Genomic DNA, 21815 nt, shown 5'->3' on the forward strand with positions numbered 1-21815 from the left:
TTGACATTTAACAACAAGACAAACGGCATGTGTGAAAGGGGCTTTAAGAACCCTAGTGTTGCACCTGACTGTTGCATCATTTAAAGCGAGCATTTTAAAAAGAGTCTCAGAGGTGCTCTTTGTGACCCTGTGTGCTCCCAGCTGAACTTTTTATGTCTTTTAATGTGCCAACTAAAGCTGTTTTATCAAATGAACTGCTGTGCATGTGTGAAAGAGGCTTTAATTTGTCTTTATGTCTGAACCAAACTGTGATCTTTATAGTGGTGAGGGCAACAACAAAACCCTGTATAATATCAAGGTGACTTGAGGAGGAATCACATAATAATCCAGGGCTGGGTTAAAGGAAATACAAATATGGAATATACATCAACTGTAGATTATTATATTCTTATTCCATTTGTATTCTTAAATGACATCAAACCATGCTTACAGTGTGGTCCACATGTTATTTAACTAAAGCCCGGCCTGTCTCTTTTTTTGTCAGCACCATCCATGAATGTAAAACACCCCCCTGATAAATTGTCCATTGTGACGGGAACATGATTACATGAAGCCACGGCTGTAGGCCATTCAGCGGGCAGACGGAGCGCCATGTCACCTCTAAGAGGGCTTTGAATAAATGTCCCCGTCTCTACCAAGGCTCGCTTCCTTAATCAGGGTGTCGGATGGTAATGATTAGCTTCCTGCGCGTGCTTCTCAGCTGCTGAATTGTCCGCATAACTCATACACTGTTAATAATCTGCCCGGGAAGATAATACCCTTCTTTACCTTCAGCTAATCCAGCTCTGATCTGCACCATATTGTTACTTTTTTTGTATTAAATTTAATTTATTATGACAAGTACTTTCATGGAATCCAGCACTACTTCATATTCAAGGAGAAGGAGATGCAAGGTGATTGCATCTAAATCCCTCAACTGGATTAAATAGTACAGTCAGCTGGTGTCGCAGAGAGAAAGAGACACTGATGACGGCTGTTGTTTCTCTTCTGCCACAGGTCACGGCTTGGGAGGGAGGGGGGGGATTACTGCAGCATCATTTGATTCTCTGTCCATATCCAAAACCTGGATTAGTAACAGGGAAATAGGGATTACAATTTATTATCATACTCCATATACAGGCATCTGTTCAGGGCACTGGTCCTTGAAAAGAAACATATTTTTGCTATTAAGCAAAGGCCGGATGAGGGGTCTGCCTTTGACGTGGGTGAGTCGGCTCTCACATTGGCAGAGGGATGTGGAGGAGGTGAAGAGAGCTGCGATCCCTTATTTCTCAGAGTCCATTTGACGAGTTTGGGCCTGTTGTGAGCCAAGAGAGAGCCCTTCAAGATAATTGTTTAACGTAAAAAAAATGGTTCTAAAATGGTTCTGTTTTTCACCAACTCACTCACTAGAATAAAACGTCCCATTTTACATTTCTGCAACCTGTACTGATTCCCTTGTCAACGCTTTATCAGGACATCTCAGTGGTTTTGACGCACTGGGTAGTGACGCTCCACGGTCAGTTGAAAACATGTTCAAAGTCGTGAGTTTGAAGAATTGTTTAGGTTTTGGAAAACATCGTGCCATGCACCCCGGTCACCTCCCTCCCAGCTGAGTTTGACGCTCGTTATACTTCCTGACATGCAGAGCACTTCCTCTGAGTGTCTCATATCGACATGGATGGATTTACACTGGAGTTAGTTGGAGGTCCGTTGCGTGTCAGACTAAAGGGTGCGAAATACTGTACATTTCATATCAACTATGTGCTTTGCAGAAACACAAAATGCCAGTATTTTCCTCCGGTGACTTTTTTCCCCGGCTTGATTTTACTCTGCAACCTGAAATCAATCAATGAGATGCAACATGTAAATACGTCTGCTCTCTACCTAGAGCATGATTCCCTCTGGGGGTGAAATTACACCAGTCCTTATTTGATAAAACCCACTAATTTCACTAACGGTATCCTTCAATGAGGATTTGATGAAAGCTATATCTGCTCACGTTTCCTATTTCAGTTTTAATTAACACAACAAGTATCTGGTGTCTTGCAGTGGCATTTTAACTCATTAACTCTGTCTTAACTCTCAGTCTAAATGAAATGATTTGATATTCAATGCATAATTAGAAATTTACACCGCTGAACAGTTTGGAGTCCTTTACAAAAGAGACTGTTTTGTCCACGTAGAAAAAATCCATTTACTTATTTTTTTGCGAAAACATGGCATTGAATTACTGTGTGCGTTTGTCAATAGCATTTATCTTCATGCTCTGATGCACTTCAGGGAACACCTTATGCAGCACGGTACTTTGAAACAAAGGAACGATGGGAGTTAACCTTGAAGTATTGATTTTCTGCCATCTTGTACATGTACTATATATCCAGGGCTATGTGCTCATATCTCTCTTTCTCCTTCTTTCTTTTTGTCTCCCCTGTGCAGAGATACTGAATGGGGGTGTTTACGTTGACCAGAACAAATTCCTGTGCCATGCGGACACCATCCATTGGCGTGACATTACCAAGAACCCCCAGGCGCATCTTCTGGTGGTACCATCCAACAACAGCAACCTTGGATGTGAGTACCGCACGTGGGTGGGGACCACTAGAACCAGTAACTCTGGATGAAAATCAAGTTATTATTTTTTATCTTCTGAAGGCAGGCCACATGCCAACATGTTGAAATACACCCTCAACACCCCAGCAGCAGTCGTGCCCTATCCCTTTTTTATTCATTCCGTTTGCCTGGCAGTCATTTGGAAGTTTAATCACATAGTGTTAGATCAACGTGTGAACCTTTCCATTGTAGTGGTTTGGTAGCAGCTCGGCAGCGAGGCCTATGGAGCTGCTGTCTGCTGTGCTCTTTTAAATCTCAGTGAATCTGACAGCTGGTTTGAAGCTGCCCACTTCCCCTGGTGCCCCCCTCTTTGTGGTCCCCGCAGTCCCTCAGCTCCCCGCGCTTTGGACATAACAGGCGTCGCTATCCCGCGGACATTCTGTGTCAGAAGGATTGGCTGTTAAAGACAGACTCTCCCAAACTTTTCTGCACATTTATGGATGAGCCTCTTGCTCATTTGAAGTGGCCGGCAGGGAAGGCGTAGAAGTTTCTTTGTGCCCTCTGAATCAAGACAAGTAAGGGTGATCAAAGAGGACAGCTGAGGCGCCAACGACACAGACAATGGGGGAAATGTTGAGAGTTTCTTTGATGAGAAAGCTCAATGACCTCTCTTTGGGTCCGGGGCAAAACAGAATCTGCATAGTGTTGACTCACAACATCAGCAGGGAGTTAGAGATCACGCAAAGCTTGGAGCTTTAAAATAAATGTTTGAGAAGACACTTTTTTAGGGACACTATGTGTGAAACATGGCTCTGTTCTCGATGTGATGGTACTGATTGAGGAGGAGGAGGAGGATGGAAAGCAGCAAAGAACAGAGGAGGTGGGCTAAAACATGACAAAAGAGCGAGTGGGAGTTGAGGTTGCCAAATTGGGACCCTTTGCCAAGCTGTAGTTAGTATTTAACATTAACAACCCTCACAGTGGGAGTGGTTGAAGGGGCCGGGTGACAATCTGCTGTACTATTCCACTTACTCTGTAATTAACCCATAGTCAATTAAGCCTTGATGATGGGCCACAGGCACATGAAGGCTGTTAGTGCTCTGTCAGGTCCCACTTTGCCTGTGCGAACGCTTGATGGAAGGAGTAGAAGCCTGTCTTTCACGCTCCTGTTTTCTACACAGGCCACGAGTTGCGACAATGGCTCTGGGTTTGTGATGAGCGTAGGAGATGCGACAGATCTGACACCAGTCGGGGAAGGTTTAGGGGTGTGCGTGACTGGACGATTAGGGGTGCGAGGGGGCTGTGTCTCTATGTGCCTTTCTGTCAAAACTACATCTTAAGTTTGCTGAGGAGTTGTCAGATGCACAACCATCGTCTGTGTGTGTGTGTGCACGTGTGTGTTTTGCAGGCAGACGCTGTCATCGCTCATGCAACGGACGCTGCTGGGGCCATCAGGAAGACCAATGTCAAACCTGTAAGTATGCACACCTACAGGAAAGTTACTTAAAGTCCAGCTCTGCACACACATGAGGCTCATATCAACATGTTTATTAGTGAACTTTGAAAAATAACTTAAAGAAGAAAAAAGGCAGATAAAAGCTGGTTGCAAACATCTTATATGACAAGTATTAAATTCACACTTATATGATCATATGATTAACCATGGGGTTATTTTATATAGAGTATTTATTTGTTGAATTAGCAGAAAACATATCCATATCCATTGCCCGTATCGCCCATTGAAGTCTAAACTAATGAAATGCTCCTCTTATTTATTAGTTCAGGCAGAGTGACCCGCTGTGTTTACTGAACGGTGGGAGAAAATTGAGAATACTCTACAGTCTGCTTTGAAATAATCTTTAATCTGCTATAATCTGTTTGACACAGATGTGTTATTATTAGGGTACGCATCTGTTTATCTTTTTTTTTTTAAGCTTTTTCTTCCTATTATTATTGAGCTCAAAGACCAAAATCATGCACAAGTTGAATGGAGATGGAAAAAAAATGACTTTCCTTCATGTTACAGTACTTTGTGCAGCTGTGGTGAGAGGAAAAACAACAGTAAGACAAAAGAGGAAGAAGAGTAGCTGGAGAAATGTTAGTTCTCTGAATAATTGCCGTTCTTTGGCTGTCGTCAAAACCTAAAGAGGAACTGGCCTGTTTTTCTCAGACTAACACGGACTAATAGACTACAGGGCCTTGTTGTTTTTTTTCACGATTGCATCATTATGTTCGCAACACAGCAGAGAGTGAGCACAGCGGTTTTTAATGCCTCAGCCTCATGCTCTTGCTGACTGGCTTGCTGCTATTTCGTCTCCTCTACCAATAATGTGCGGGTGTCGTTTCTTTTACACAAGGATTGTAGCAACTTTAATAAAATAGGTACAAGCCACATGCAAGTATTTGTACTGTACTAATAATGTCCACTAATGCAACTTCCTTTAAGCAGTTTTGTAATAAAAATGCAGCAGAATGAGTTACGATTTCCCTGGTTACCACAAGAGTTGGCATAGCAACAAATAAAGCCAGGCTTTCTGGGAATTATCAGCCCAGTTGGAAGGTTTGGCCACTCGGTTCGCTTGGCAGAAAGAACCCATTGTATAAACACAGATACGGTGAATCAGTTAGGCCTGTGAACTTTTTTTTTTTCAAACTTTATTTATTCAGGGAAAACCAATTGAGCTCTCTCCAGCAACGTCCCACTTCAGATGCATACCTGGGAGCTGCCAAGCACAGCCGCCGTTAGCAGTGAGCTGCTGGCCAGTGAGCGGGTGGGAGGATAAAAGGCTTGCTCAAGGGCACCTTCAGAGCAGCTGTTGAAAGAGGAGACAGTCCTCAGTGTTTTAAAAAGTCTGTCTGGGCAGTCAAGCCAGTGATGTCGTGGTCACAACCCCACTTGTCTGACCTTTAGGTTTCTGAAGCCCCTCATTTGTTCCTGCCTGAACTCCACATCAGACGGTGTTTGCGTGCCGCTAGAATGCGAGAGGAAGGGTTGAGGGTGGTGGTATTGTCTGCTTATGAGTGTGAATGTGTGCGTCAGACCTTTAAAACTCACCCTTCTTCACTTCCTGCGCAGTGACAAAGACGGTGTGTGCAGAGCAGTGTGACGGTCGATGCTTCGGGCCTTACGTCAGCGACTGCTGCCATCGCGAGTGTGCCGGCGGCTGCTCGGGCCCCAAGGACACGGATTGCTTTGTACGCCACAAACACACACACACACACACACAACCACACACACACACACACACAACCACACACACACACACACACACACAACCACAACCACACACACACACGCATACACACACTGCCGCCCTGTTTATCACTCCCTCCTTCCTTAACTTTCTTTCATTCTCTGATTTTTTTCCCTTTAACCTCATCCCCTTCATCATCCTCCATTCCGAGTGCAACATCTGTTTGTCATCCTCCCCGCCTGAAAATGATCCACTTTGTTTACCGGCTGATAAATTGTTTGTCATTTTACGGGGGGCTGTAAAAGTCTTCCGCAGCGGCGCTCTTCAAAGAACAAATTGGTGATTCAGTGTTCCAATTAGTGTCCCTTTTATCACCTCAACTTCCTCCTATTTCCCAAACTTGTGCACGACACACAGGCACTGACAGAGATGATATTGTAGTTGTAATTCACCGAAAGGCTCATCCAATTCAATTACTGCCGTTTCCGCCTGTGGCCACCGACGACAAACACTTAAGAGGTTTATAGGAAAACATTTCACCATTTGGATCATGGCTGTGGATCAATGGCTCCAATTTTTCTCCCATTTGGAATTCAAAGAGACAAGGGCCAGCCGCATGATCCGCGTGTCACGATCCAACATAAAAATGAAATGCTGCTGTAATACACTTTCACTCACAGTGACTTATGTGAGAAAATCACACTCCATCCCTCGCCCTACCTCGCTTTGTGTCACTCCGTGCACCCTGTTTGGAAGTGTGGCTGATATCCTCTCTGGTTATATGCTTTCTGCAGGCTTGCACCAATTTCAACGACAGCGGGGCATGCGTGACCCAGTGCCCTCAGCCGTTTGTGTACAATCCCACGTCATTCCAGTTGGAGCACAACCCCAGAGCCAAGTACACCTATGGAGCTTTTTGTGTCAAGAAATGCCCTCGTGAGTTCTAATAAATATAAGTTACAATGTGCATCCAAGCTGCTGCATGTGTAGTTACTGTAACATTACACTGCAGGAGCACAGATGCTAATAACAATGCTCATAATTCAGTTCTATAGACTGTAAACTGGTGTCCATTGATGAAGCATTTATCCTCTATCCATCCTGAAACAAGACTCCAGACAAATACTTAAAGTCATGATAAATTACTCAAACATAGATAAATTGAGCCCCTCCATCAACTACTTGTTACACCATCTGTTTCAGCTTCTGGCAGCTGAAAATGAAGCAAATCGTACTTGTTTTGTTTGCAGATACGGAGTTACAGTGCAGCACACATTCAGCGAGCATGCTTTAAGAGTCAAGCTAGATCAACAGATTGTGTATTCAAGTCCCACTGATTTTATAATGAGCAACCAACAGTAGCACTTTCCCACTGCTGCTCCCAAGTACTAATTTGATTCATTACTTTTCCTGAATATAGCCCTAGACCATTAGTTTTGATCATTATACAAACGTGATTAAAATACGATCAATTTCTCACCATTTAAAGAGGTCCTTCTAGGAAATTGCTCCATGAGTAAATGCTACTTTTTTTATGTCCTAAGTCCTAAACATCATCACAGTATCAACACTCTCTCTGTGTCACTGTCAGATAATTTCGTGGTGGACCACAGCTCCTGTGTCAGGGCGTGTCCCAGCAACAAGATGGAAGTGGAGGAGAACCGCATCAAGATGTGCATCCCCTGTACCGAAATCTGTCCTAAAGGTAAACCCTGGGATGTCATCAAGAGCCCTCCTCCTTAGTTTGCTCTATAGGGAATAAAAAAATCTTACATTTCAGGGGGAAAATCTGCCAATACTGTAATTGTTTGCTTGGTATCCTGCTAAACATTAGGGGACAAGTAGATTTAAAGTTCCCATTTCATGTTCTTTCTCAGGTTCGTACTTGTATTGTGGGTTACTACTACAACATGTTTAATGTGGTTCAATGGCAGAGTGGGTCGTCCTCCATTGGTGAGATGGCAGTTCGATCCTCACCTCCCCAGGTCCACATGTCGAAGTGTCCTTGGGCAAGACACTGAACCCCGAATTGCTCCCTGTGCTGTGAATGGGTGTGTGAATGTGGTGTGAATGGTTAGATTAGATTGGAGGGTCTGTAGATGTTCACTGCCATCAGTGTGAATGTCTGTGTGAACGGGTGAATGTGACACAAACTGTGAAAGTGCCTTGAGTAGTCAGAAGACTAGAAAGGCGCAATATAAGGCGCCATTTATCATACTTTAATGTTCAAAAACACAATATTTTTCCTCATACTGTCTGTCTAAGTACTTGTATTCACCCCTTGTCTGAAACGCTCTGCTTTCGCATCACCTCTTTAAGATAGAATTATGTTTTACAGCAGCTTCCCCCACTTCCTGGCCTACTGCTCTGGATTTACTGTATGCACAGTAGCTTAAGCAGTTAAACCATTTTAATCTAATAGCTTTATGCTAACAGTGACTGGATCAGCAGCAGATCACAAGAATTACTTTCAAAGCTTTATATTGAATGTAATTAACTTTCACGGAGCTAGCTTAGGTTTTTTTTATATTTATATTTTACTAAATACATTTATTCTAATTACTCCCCAAATAATCAACATCTTGGTTTATTTTACCTTTTATGTGTTTCATTTAAAATGTAGCTATGACTTAAAGGTCACATGTAATAAAAGGTGAGATTTCCAAGTCTTTTTTAAACAGGTCGAGGTGTAAAGGTAGAAAGGGCCCGAACAGTGCTGCTACAGTCATTCCCCGACTGCAATAACCACGCAGAGAAGCTGAGAGAGCAAATGAGACTAAAACAGAGTGTTTCAGACAGGTATATTCACACAGACAGTATAAGATTAGCATTAAAGCATGCAAACATGTTCTCGTAGAAACCCAGAATACAAACATGAACCTGAACATGAACATCATGTGGGGCCTTTAAAACAAATTGTTGCTCACGCGTGTATGTATGTTCTTGTATTGCTGCCGTATTTAAAGGCCTGCCTGTGGCTAGGCTTATTATTCCCCCTTCTCATATTACTGCTGTGAATCTCCACTGTACTCATTACAAACTGGAGGATGAATATGACAAATATGGCATTAATGAAGGTCACATGTTTGATCCCCACAACAGTGGACATGCTAATTAACATGAAATGGTCCCATAACGAGAAACTGCTGCTACTTGCTCGGTAATTACGACTCATTTTATGTGTGTCAGCTGAATGCCTGAAACGTCTAATGTGAAATTAAACAGCATTACTTCAGTTCAATACAGAGGATTAGCTCCTCCATCATATTGTTCTCACAAAGGTAACTGATCTGCCCTTTATCTAAGGAGGGGAGACAGTAGTGTTTTCCTCCCGGCTCCACGTACGAGCTGTGGCATCCATTTAATGGCTAATATCTTGATTACATCGTCACACAGCAGGGAGGGGTTAATGAGAGATAGCCCAAGGAACTGTGGGAAATGATAACAAATTAACATTTCAGATATGGAATTGGCTGGTATAAATCATTATCAAAAAACTGGTTACACCACTTAATGCGAGCCTTATTCATCATCCCCTCCGCCTCTGTCAGAAATACTTGGCTCACACCAGACCGCGAGTGTAATTAATGCAGATGTAATGAATTCATTATAGGGAGGAATTGGCTGCGGATTGGCCCACGCTTTCATCAAAAGAATCCCAATGCATGGAGAGGGGCTGTGGCCTTGCCTATGCACCAAAGCAGGGCTATAATTTCATGAAAGAGTGTAAAGAATTAACGTGACAAATAGCTAATAGGAGTTTCTCAAAACGAGGTCTCTGCTGTACAAGGACACTTTGGATATACACTTTAGTGGGGGAATTCATACCTCAAGCAATTTGAATAACAAAGCATTGTGTGTTTGCTCCTCAGTGTGTGATGGTATAGGGACGGGCAGCCTGCAGACAGCTCAAACCGTAGATGCCAGCAATATTGATAAGTTTGTCAACTGCACCAAAATCAACGGGAACCTCATCTTCCTCATCACAGGCATTAAAGGGTAAGTGACGACTTTATAACCTCTCTAACAGCGCCTTCAGAGGCTCAGAGGAACTTTATTTTTGACTCATTTAATTATTCTTACACAAATGTAATTAACTATAACTATATGAGGTAGAACAGCATGAAGCTAAAGCCCCAGTCACACATGCTCTGTAACCCTACACTTATCGAAAGGAGAAGTATGGGAGAACACAAATGTCTGACATTGATGCTCTACATCTATTTAATTGTCTTTTAAGTTAATATCTATCAGAGAGTGAGTTAAAACAATGGTGAATGGTCATATGATCCACTAATGAAAGCACTTCTACTTGCCTTTGTGCAGTATTACAACATCCGTGTCTGTGGCGACATTCCCCCCCAGATGTAAATACGCCGCCATGTTAGTGATGATGCTGACAGCGGTGGGTCTTTCTGCTGTAGGAGAGTGAGCCTATACGTATTATGGCTAGAATATATTAGTCGCTGAATTAATTTTGAATTAACTCGACTCATTAAAATTTAGGATTTATTTTACCTCGAAGTAGGGCACCACACCAAAATAAGACAGGATGTTTATTAAACATTGGTGAAGGTTTAATACCTGTTAGCAGCTTAAAGTAATTGATTTTTACATTTACAAATGATTTGCATTCACAAATTTTTATCAGTCTCGTCTCCAACGCGTTAGTTCGTACCACAGCCTTATCAGGGATCATCAATTTCTGCACAGAAGACTCTCACAACGACGTAAAGTTATAAACATTTATTGGACTACCTAGCAAGGAGAATACAGAATAGCGGTGGGTCTTTCTGCCCAGATCGTCACTAACAGTTATGCTGTGTTCACTTGTAAATGGAAATGTGTTCAGGTTTGTAGTAAGGGCAGACATTTTGTATAACAGGAACATGTCTGTGTGTATTTAAGAGGGTAATATATAAGGGACGGACTGGAAGTAGAGAGGTGAATGTGTGTCAATAAAGTTTACAAAAGAGCAAACAATAAGTAAATAAATAGTCAACACACACAGTGACCGTGAACGTGACACGATGGAGGGCTCTGAAAGAACAGGCTGGCCTGCAGTTACATCTCACCGCCAAAGAGGCCGCTAGAAACAACGTATCTCAATTATTACGGAGAACAACTTTGAATGGACCTTAACCTACCAGCTCCTAGCTAATATAGAGTCCACATAATGTCCGTCTGAGCCCATGCATGAAAAGAACCGCTCGACTCTCATGAGACTCGCTCCTTTACAAAAGCACCTTAACCTTAACCTTAACAGTTCAAGGTAAATAACTTACCTTAACCATCTTGAAAGAATTTTGCAAATCTTTACACCAAAGTGACTCAACGACAAGGCTCAACTTCTGGCAGTAAGGGCCAGACTATTGTCTTTGACCACCATGTGCTGCCTCCTGCTCGCTCTAAACAGTTGCCACCCCTCGCCTTAACCAAGCAGACTATTTCCAGGAAGTGAGATAGATACATTAGCAATATCCGTACCAGGAAAAATAAGATACTGGACGTGTTATGAAACTGTCCAACTACAGTGTGGTCAGTCTCCAGCCTGTCAGACAGAAAGAGAAGCCTCAAAAAAGGCCTGTCAAAGTGAGGAAGGGTGACAGGATAATGGCTCTTCAGGGATGTTTCCACTGCACATTATGGAATGTCTTTAACGGCCTTGATATTAATGAGCAGGTTATATGAGTGTCTGACTATATCAATTTTCCGCGTGGACTCAGTGATTCACATCAAGACCTTTAAAGGGAACCTTAACGATAAGCCTCGGCCGTCTAACAAATTAAAAAAAGATTAAAGTCTATCTATATATCTAGAACGTGTCTGACACACAGACAAGACACAGTTGTGTGCTTCATGTGTGAGCTGGCGCGGTGAAGAAGCTTAAGAGAGGTAGGCATGTAAACAAACTGTGAATGTCACTTAGCAGTGCTCTCTATTCAGTACTATGAACTACTGAACTCAGAACATTTTTTTTTCTCAATGCCACCTTCAGGTTTACAGTCTTTGTTTGTTTTCTCTTTAAGGTTATACTCAACCAATGTATTACAGTTATCTTATATAAAGGTAGCATTCACCCTTCTGTGCATCTCTCCCTTCTCCATCAGGGACATGTATCACGGTATCGGACCTATGGACCCCGAGCGTCTCAACGTGTTCCGCACTGTGAAGGAGATCACAGGTGAGGATGCCTCACAGGGATCACCTTGGAAAAAAATTGACTGAGCAAAACAATATAATTATGTGGCGGGGTGTGTTTGAGAGAATTATGTCGCCTCCGAGGCGGCAATATAAAAGCTTTAAGAGGAAAGTGGAAATCTTATTTTTTGGCCAGTAAACTCTAAAAAGGTGCTCTGCTGGATATTTTGCTATTGTGTGTGTACGTCTAATAGTAAGAGCGTGTGTGTGTATGCCCGTGTGTGTGTGTTGCTTGAGTCTGTATTTATTCATTAACTATTAGAGGCCTTGCGGGATGAGCAATACCTCAGTACAAAGCCTTTTGTCATATTAAACTGTGTCTTGCAGTTGAGCCAAACAGCTAATGGAGTGAAACTGCATTTTCATAATGAAAACCCAGGCAATAAGAAAGAGCAATGGCCTTTTTACCACAGCCATTTTCCTGCTCTATCCCTTTAATATCATTTCCACACATCCTGATTTGATGCAATCTGTCATTTAAGGCAAGTGCAAGTGAACATTACATCCATTCTTTTAATTAGCGTATATTGTCTTGTCTTCGAGCACATCTTCTCCCCCCCCACACACACAAAGAAAGGATCCTTGCTTGAACATCACAGAGGCTGTGAAGCTCCATGACCAATGAATGAAGGCAACAGAACGACTCTTTTTATGTCCTTGCTCGTGCTTCTTACTTCCCTTCATCAAATGTATCCCAGACTCCTTTCATTCTTCGCCTTCCTCTCCTTTTCACCATTTTGACTGAAAAAAACCCTATTTAGTTCATGTTCTTCTCCGTAGGTTACCTCAACATCCAGTCTTGGCCGGAGAACATGACAGATCTGAGTGTTTTTTCGAGCCTGGCAACCATTGGAGGCAGATCTCTCTACAGGTATGTCTTAATGTAACCTCATTGCACTTCAGACACAGGTTTGACACTACCAGATTGCAGCCCACTTTACACCTTGCATTAAAATGGGTTCTGAGCGGTCCGAGATGCATTTTAATGCCAGGTGTTAGTGGTGCCTGTGACTTTCCTGGTTCAGTCAACACAGCACGCTAAGTGTTACAGCAGTGTATTTATATACATACATTAAGAGTGAAGTAAAAGAACATTGTGAATGTGACGAATCAGGTCGACGCTACAAGGTCCCGTTGGCACGAACAAACATCTATAAGAAATCTTTGATCCCCGCTGCCATCACCACACTGAACAGTCACTGACAGGCGACACATCTCACTCCACTCAGTCGCCCCTTTTGCACTGCTTGCATCTTTTGGCATTAATGTATTGTCGTTGTTTGGGACTGTCTGTTTTGTATGTATTTATTTATTCTGTGTAAATTGAACCTGACCTGTCAAAGACGAATTTCTGTCACTTGTGACGGACAATAAAGTTTTTCTTATCTTATCTTATCTTATCTTATCTTAAGAAACAAATGATTTAGACTGTATATAGTTTAACTGAGATTACATTACTTGTACGTACGGATGACTTGTTTGTATTATGAGCTGTCTTCTCATAGAACGATTGTTTCTGTGTTTTCTGTGTCTGGATGGCTGGTGTCGGGGCTAATGAGCCGCCAGACCCTGTTGTTCTGCACAAAGGCTCTTTGATGCGTTGCTGTCACGCAGCTGTGATAAGGCCTGTTCTGATAACAGGTTGTGTGGTGGCTTTACTCGTGGCAGATCCGAGGGATAGTGCTGGCAGAGTCAAAGGAGCTCATGCCTCGTAAACACCAGTGATGAACCGATGTTTCATTTAGAACTGGAGCAACCGCCTGCATCTTTCTCCTCCCTGTCTTTGTGCTATACTTCTTTTCTTTCTACTCAATTTTTGCCCCGTTTTTACTTTTTTTTTTTGACACTCCCCTGTCACGCTCTTCTATTCTCCTCTCATCATCTCTCTATCCCTCTGTCTGCTTCTTTCTTCTCTTGGTCTCCTTCTGTCGGGCTGTTCCCTTTCCTCCCTTTCCTTTCTTTTCGGTCTTTGTCTAATTATTTCCTGCATCCGCTTCCTCCCTTCTTTCTCTTATACTATGTTTTTTTTGTTTTCCCTCGACTCTAGCTTCACCTCTACGTCCTTCTTCTTTCTCATAACATCTTTTTATCTTTTTTCCTCTCCTCCTGCAGTGGAAGTGGTATTTCTTTGTTGATCTTGAAGCAGCGCTGGATCTCCTCACTTCAGTTCCAGTCGCTGGACGAGATCAGCGCCGGAAACGTCTACATCTTCAACAACAGCCGCCTGTGCTTCTACAACACTGTCAACTGGACGTCGCTCTTCAGGACCCCGAGCCAGAAAGTCCTCATACGAAACAACCAGGATCCAAAGGAATGCAGTGAGTAGTCTGTTTGCAGAAAGCTGCACATTATGAGTGTAGTTTACGCAACATAGCTTAGTACATAGGTGACTTGGCTGGGAACCGTAGGGTCGCTGGTTCAAGTCCCTGTGTGGACCATGTACGGAGCATGGACTGGTGGCTGGAGAGGTGCCTGTTCATGTCCTGGCCACTGCCGAGGTTGCTGTTGAGCAAGGCACCAAACCCCCAATTGCTCGGGGCGCTGGTCACTGGCAGCGCCCTCGCTCTAACATCTCTCCTTAATTGCATGTATAGGTTCTGTCTGTGCATGTGTGTGTATTTCGGATCTGTGTGTGTAACATGATTAATAACAAGAGTGAAAAAATTCAATTTCCCTGTTGCGGGATAAATAAAGTAATTCTTCTTCTTCTTCTTCTTAAGCTGCAACCCTTTAAATTCAGTTTCGGACTTAAGTTAACTTTTATGGATGCAAGGTTGCCCTGTTGAAACTCATGTTAACAGAAAATGGCTTATTGTTTTCAATTCAGGCATTTCAGAATGACTTTCGTTATGATAGGGATGCAGGTATTGGTATGTTGCGTCTGAGAATCATGCAGGGGAAAGTGCCAGAGGAAGCACATGCTGATATAAACGCTCACACTCATAGAAAATGTTTAATATTAACACGCATCTGGTGGCAAACACCTATTTTGTTCTCATGTTGTCATGTTTTCCTTCCTATTAGCCCTAATTAAATCCAAACTTGGATTCCCCACATATCTGAAAATCCAACTCCCGCCTGAGCCTTAAACACTGTCGTGCCCGTTTCCAAGGCGACTGTGTCACCGGTGCGTCTTGCTCCTTGGCCATGAAAGCCCTTATTCAGCTCCCTGTGAGGAAAGTGCTTAATGTGTCACACACAGAGGTGGATTAAGCTCATTGCTAGCCACAGGGAAGTGGACGCCTGATGGAATGATGAATTGTCTACGTGCGGCTTCAGCTGCAGATGGTGTGAACTGACAACATAGTGTTGTTCAGCGAGGGTGTGGACGTGTCTGACAGAGAGCGGGAGGGAGAACACTGGGAGGAAAACATCACCATGGCGCTGCGATTCATTTCCAGTTCTGTTATTATCTCTAAGTAACTGTTTTTTTCTCCTTTAATTGTGTAATGTGTGTTACACTTTGGCAAAGTGTGTTGTGACAGAAAAGCAAGCTGTTAGAAAGACATAACAAAAACATGGAGCAGCAAAGTTTTCTTGGCCTTGCTGTGCTGCGATCGATATGATTAGCCAGTTAATAAACGTGTGTGTGTGTGCGTGTGTGTGTGCTAGACATGGATCGATGTGGACTTACATAGGCCTCTTCATTAGGCTCAACCCCCTGTCTACCATTGACCCCTGACAACAGGTTTGGCTGCCCACTGGGTGACACTTCCGGGGACATAGGTCTCACTCAGCTGGTGGTGATGAAACATTGATTGTTGTGGTTCAACTGGAAAAATAAATGGGCTTATGGTCCTGGTTGGGGCAGTCTTTAATGGCGGCGGTGTGGGGAATACTAATGTTTACGCACACAGCTGGGCAAACCTCGGCAAAGCTGCGAACCTGTAGGCTACAGTAGTGTGTGTCTGTATTTTACCTACTCATGCATTTGCATCCTTTCTCTCCACAGCTCAGCAGCGAATGGTGTGTGATCAGATGTGTTCAGACGACGGCTGCTGGGGCCCGGGGCCGGACCAGTGTCTTTCCTGTCGGTATTTCAGACGTGGTCGGACATGTGTGGAGTCCTGCTACCTTTTTGATGGGTGAGTGGCCTTATCACAAACACTGTTCTGTTTCTCCTTGAATGTCCGAACTAAAAAATGTTTACTTACTTCCTTGGGGCAATAATAACAACAATCAATGATTCCCCACCGCTTTTTAAATATGGGCTGAGATGTCTGTTTATGTTCATGTTCATGTAAAACAGGATAAAAATGTGCTTTTATAATGCTAGTACCGTGTTTATACATAATAATATATACCTTTGGAACTAGTATCATTGCAAATACCACTGTTACTTTCACATATTTATTCTTAATATAAATAATTATAATAACATTACAGGACATGAAAACATCTCAGAATCAGTTAGAAATCATACTGATTTCATTGAAAATATGATAAAGTAACATTATATATCTTATATTTACAAACAGTGAGTTGTTGTTTGGTTCTTCTTCTTCTTCTTCTTCTTCTTCTTCTTCTTCTTTTGTTTGGATTCAGAAGAAATAGTCAATTTCTTCTTCTTCTTCTTCTTCTTCTTCTTCTTCTTCTTCTTTTGTTTGGATTCAGAAGAAATAGTCCATTTTTTCTTCTTCTTCTTCTTCTTTTGTTTTGGTTCAGAAGAAATAGTCAATTTTAATTACACTGTCTTTGCTTCACGACCTTTACCATTCAAAGACAAATCAGACATTAGTTAGAGCTTGTTTTTAGAAAACTATTTTTCCGTTGCATGAAGTTAAACAAATCTATCCAGTAAGACCTCTGGAGCTATAACATGTCAAAGTGTCATGTCTGGAGTGTCTTCTTATGCTACTATATTTATGACTATTTGGAGACACAGAATGATAAAGTTGATTTCTAAAGCATAACGTCCCTGAACTCAATCGACGGTTGAGGAGAACAGAATTTAAATGTTTTTTTCCGATCGTATGTTTGACCTAAACCTGACCCAAAATGAGATTTTTCCTCCTTAATGTCAGATCATTATACTTTCAGTCGACTGCATTAATTCTCTTCAAAACAAGCCGGAGAAATAAAATCAATTTAAACATCTTTGATGCATAACAATGAAGCCAAAACATTCTCAAGGGCTCTGGAGGAGGAGAGTCCTAATCGCAGAAACGCTGTGAATGTAATGAGCTGAATTTAACCCGTGAACAGTTAAAGGAACATTTCACTGTGTGATACATTCACAGCCCAAAATCAATCAAGGATATATTGTTGAAGCATTATATTTTATTACGAATTGCCCATTTGGGCTGATGGACCAGAGTGTTTACTGCTCGGAGCTGTGAAATGACTGACATTTACGACAAAGGCGCTTTCATGGGCCTTCACAATCCACTGATGTTCTGTTTTCAGTGTGAATTATAGCATTCAGGTCATTTCTTTATGCCGCCGAGAATCACATCAAAAAGATCAGCGCCAGCTCACCTGGGGAGTGACACTTCTTTGTAGACGTACGTTTCCAGTCTTTTGTGCTACTCTTGAATGAACGAGCATCCAACTAAAATAAGACTATACCAGCAGCCTAGAGAGAAATGTGACTTCCTCGCAAGCAGTGATGTCAAGCTTGTGTTCTCCCCAGGCGGACTAGGAAAAGAGCGCACGTACTGCATGCGTGTGAGAGAGGGTGTGTGAGAGCGAGCGACCCTTGGTCATGTTGACTTGTTGCCGGTCCTTTTTCCCAGCACCATTTGTGGGAGGGAGGCTTTGAAGTCGCTGGGAAAAACAGCTCACAGCCAAGGCTTTGAAGAAGACTGGTGAGGATGAGGCGCGTGGCGGGGAGCTGCTGAGGCGCACTTGTTTCCTATACTGTAAATACAGTCAGTCACTGTGATGCATTATAAGTAACATCCACAGGCCCCTGCACTTTGCTTTGTGTCTCTGGCTGTCCAGCTCTGTAGAATCAAAATGTCCATGACCTTAGGTTCGCCTGGTGTAAGAAGTCGCCACCTGCTGAGCCCCACGTCTCTTTGGCAGATAAAAGGGAGCTCTCTTGAGATAGAAACCTTGGATAACGTGCATTTTCCACCCCTGCGACTACTACTATGTGCTTTCCGTCTCAAGTGTTAGTGACAAATAGTGTAGAGTTTGCGTGCTTGTACCAATTGTTTATTATACAAAGGATATATTCACCTATTTACAATGTGACTGAGGCTACAACAGGAAATAAAAAGAAGTAAGAGTCAGGAGAGGCTTTTAATAACATTCTTAAAACGCCCCCTGAGAGCAAAGTTTAGAGCGTATTAAAGTAATTCAAGAACAAGCACGAAATCTACTGGTGTTCTGTCCAATTTGGTTTTAACTAGCCCTTTTTACCATGGATGATGAATGATATCTCGCCATTATCTCGGGCCCTCTTTATCACCTACACATAGATACAAACGAGGATCGCTAAATGACTTTGAGTGCAGTGTAAGACTCAGATTTAGTAGCATCATGACTCAATAAGAGCTTTTGTAAATGGAAAATATGCAGTATATCTACCGTTTACACAGGGTTTGACGCAATAACAGCAACTTTATCTCAGGAGTGGTGGCTGCTGAATGTCTAAATATAACACTGTCCTTATCTAGTACAGACAGATATAGGATGCCTCAGCAGTTTCTTATTTTTACTAGACAGTGATAAACAAACAAAAAGACCCCAGCTGGGAATGAACTTTAAGAGTAATTCTATCCTCCGTGATCTGATTGAATTACTCTGCCATTTAAAGTGTTGAAATCTAGCCAAGCTCAGTTTCCATCACTTTGAGTGTGATAAATATTTCTTCGTATCTGCACTTGTCGAGATTTAGAATAACTGAACACGGTGCATTGTGAGGGAGTTTATCGCCCACTGTATGTATTTTATATGGCATGCAAACATAGACCGTATAAAACAAGTGGACGTAGCCACTGTGATGTTGTGAGCTGAGTAACTGTACAACTTCATTACCCAGCATGCCTCAAGGATTAGGAGCATGTGCAGTAGCCCTGGCAGGTGGCGGTGTTGCCTAGATAGCCATGCAGGTAGCAATGGACTCTTATACGAAGCTGTTCAATAAAGCACAAAAAGACAGCCATCACGCCACGTCTGCTTTATACAAGATAGAGCGGGACAACACAGCCACCTTCATGGCTTTGAGAATTATTTTGAATCTTGCATTTGGGTACCAGAAGTGATCATATTAGGACGAGAGGGTGGTAGCAACTGGATGACACTATGCACAGCCCCGTGGTTGTGACATATCAATCACAAGGATGCCACGCCCTAAATAATACCCTGCTTTATCCTTTAGATCATGCTGTACTGAAGACAACTTGAAAGGTTGAGGCAATAAACGTATTAGGAAAATGTTGACTGAGGTATTGAAACAAGTGAGAAGTAGGTTAATTTTCTCATATGCGATTACACTTCTCTTTGCAACCAGTGGAGACACGCGTATCGTTATTAGGTTTGGAAAAATGTTATGAAAACACATATGTAATTTAAATTGTGGGAGAGAATTGCAACGTACTTATTTACACAATGCTAATGACACAAGCTGCTTCCAATTCGTTTGAGTGTTCTGATCTGACAGGAAGTATCATCTGCATAGAGTACAATTTTCTCATTGTCACTTTTTTCCGTGCTATCTTAAGGTCTGATAAATGATTGAATATAAAATTTAGAATAACTTTTTATGCCTTGACTCTATTATCTCCCCAGAATTTAGTGTTAGCTCATTAAATATGTTTTCAGGTTGGTAATTTTAAACCTTAAGATTCCTCGGCTCGCCCTCGTTACATGTCTCTGTTCTTAATGAGGAAAGGCACTGATTCCCTTTAGTTTATACGTCTGTTGAATAATACAAAGCGGGAGCAAAGGAGTGCGAGAGGGGAAACGAAAAACGTCTGAGATGGTGTCCACTGGGGTTGAGAGAGGAAGGAGGAAGCGGATTAGAGAGGCGTTGAAAGTGTTTAATTAAAAAAGTTGCTCTGGTGGGTTGGCCATGCTCTGGTTTGCTGGAGGTTTGGAGGTCTGAATAGTAGCCACAGTCCTGCTTAAATTCCTGCTAAAACAGGGCTAATCCCCCATAAGGCCATCCCCCATGGGACCTTGGCACACACTTCCAGCCGTGAAGGGGGCCAATCAGAAGGAACGGCTTTGACGGAATGGAAATGACCCTGGAGAGCACCGCTGCCGAGGTCTTTGTCTCTCACCCATTCTCCTCCATGTATTTTTTTTTCCCCCTGAACCAACAAAAGAGATATCTCTCCACTGCCTGGGCCCATTTCTAAAGGATTCCCCTGGACAGAGCTTCCAGGAGAGAAATCTAATTTATTTTGGAACAAGGGAAAGAAAAGATGAGGGAAATATGTAAAGAGAGCAGTGGGAGTTTCCTTTTGAGACTACCAAAAAACATTATTAATAAAAGGACATACTGCGATACTGTATGTTTGAATGTTTGAGATGAACTGTTGGGAAGATGACGAACCATTAGGACCATTACCAAAATGCCCTGACATTAAGGGCTCGGCTAAAGGGAAATGTAGTATTTTATCTTCACTTTCATGCCCTTTAATGTGATAAAGGTAGAACTTGGGTGTGTCAGAATGTCTCTTTTCTTTTGTGTAGCTTTTAGGACCACCAAGTCTAAAAAGGTTTCTGTCTCGCCACAAGAAAATTTATAAAACAAACCCGCAGGAGATCCGAACTTCCCAGTGCGAGATCACACAAAAACAGCTCGCGAGCAAGAATCTGTTGAATCTTTATTCCACGCTTGTAGCATCGAATGCAAATATGAAGACAACAAACTCAGAGTCACTCTCATTACCCCAACACTGTGAGAACGGAGCTTGTTTGTAACTGGGTGAATCCTCCTCCGAGGGTGTCTGTCCTCTGCATCGGCTCATCGATCCCTCTGATGTGAAAAGTGTTTTTGATCGGCAGCGGTTGCTATTGACAGCAGCCATCCCCTGCTCGCCTGAGACGCCACACTTCAAAAACGAAGATAATGCACTGATTCTGACACGAACAAAGGGCAGATTTATAGATCGGGTGCACACACACACACACACACACACACACACATACGTATAAAGGTTCAACAGTATGGCCTGAGGCACTCTGCAGCCTCTGTCGGTGTAATTGCAGAGTGTAAACCCAATATTGAGCTCTATTGTTTGCCTCTATTCTAGGGCAAGTCTAAGTGGAACAACAAAACCATCATTAACTCAACACACTTCTCTAACCAGCTTAGTTAAGAATATAGCAGAGGTCCTACCAGTTGCACAAATTGCAATGATTCTGATTTTATTAGAGGATGAAAATCAAATCTCTGACTGATTGTGCCCCGTACCCTCCCTCTGTGCCTCCCACTTCACCCCGTTCACAGCCAACTTCTGCCCATGCCCTCTCCCTGGCCCCTTCTGCCATCCTTCCCTTTTCTCATTCCCTCCCACCAGCTCTCTTTTCTCATTTCCTCTTCTATTCATGCATCTCCTTGTGTTTGCCTATGCTTTAAAAAGCTGTTCATTATTCATGGAACTTCTCTGTTAGCATATTGACCACACTAAGCCTTTAACTTGATCAAATAGCCTGCCCTCCATGCCCCACTACCAGAGGGCACTCCAGCAGGCAGTGCAAGTGGAAATCTGGAGATGGCCATGAGTAAATGAAGCTCTTTAACCTTGCTTTCTTGATGCGGTATCACATGTGGGTTTAATATCAAAAGGCTGCTATGGACAGCTTGCGCTGTACACACACAGCATACTTCAAAATCCTCCCTCAGCAGGCTCTTAATCAATATTTCAATGTGGGTGCACTCTCAAATCTATAATACATGCACCTCTATCTCCGTTTCTCTATCTCTATCAG

General features: G+C 42.7%; 1 protein-coding gene across 4 annotated transcripts in view; it reads left to right on the forward strand.

The window, feature by feature from the left end:
• Window positions 1-21815, forward strand: part of LOC310964911 (receptor tyrosine-protein kinase erbB-4) — a 232029-nt gene that overhangs the window by 156866 nt on the left and 53348 nt on the right. For all 4 annotated transcript variants that reach the window (XM_083938223.1, XM_083938225.1, XM_083938224.1 and 1 more), the window contains exons 4-13: window positions 2419-2553; window positions 3941-4006; window positions 5609-5727; window positions 6521-6662; window positions 7318-7431; window positions 9599-9725; window positions 11837-11910; window positions 12708-12798; window positions 14040-14245; window positions 15880-16012. In XM_083938223.1, the coding sequence (XP_083794349.1) occupies window positions 2419-2553; window positions 3941-4006; window positions 5609-5727; window positions 6521-6662; window positions 7318-7431; window positions 9599-9725; window positions 11837-11910; window positions 12708-12798; window positions 14040-14245; window positions 15880-16012 (1207 nt within the window). The remainder of the gene's footprint in view (window positions 1-2418; window positions 2554-3940; window positions 4007-5608; window positions 5728-6520; window positions 6663-7317; window positions 7432-9598; window positions 9726-11836; window positions 11911-12707; window positions 12799-14039; window positions 14246-15879; window positions 16013-21815) is intronic.

This window comes from Echiichthys vipera (genome assembly GCF_963691815.1).
Source record: "Echiichthys vipera genome assembly, chromosome: 23".
Classification (NCBI taxonomy): domain Eukaryota; kingdom Metazoa; phylum Chordata; class Actinopteri; order Perciformes; family Trachinidae; genus Echiichthys; species Echiichthys vipera.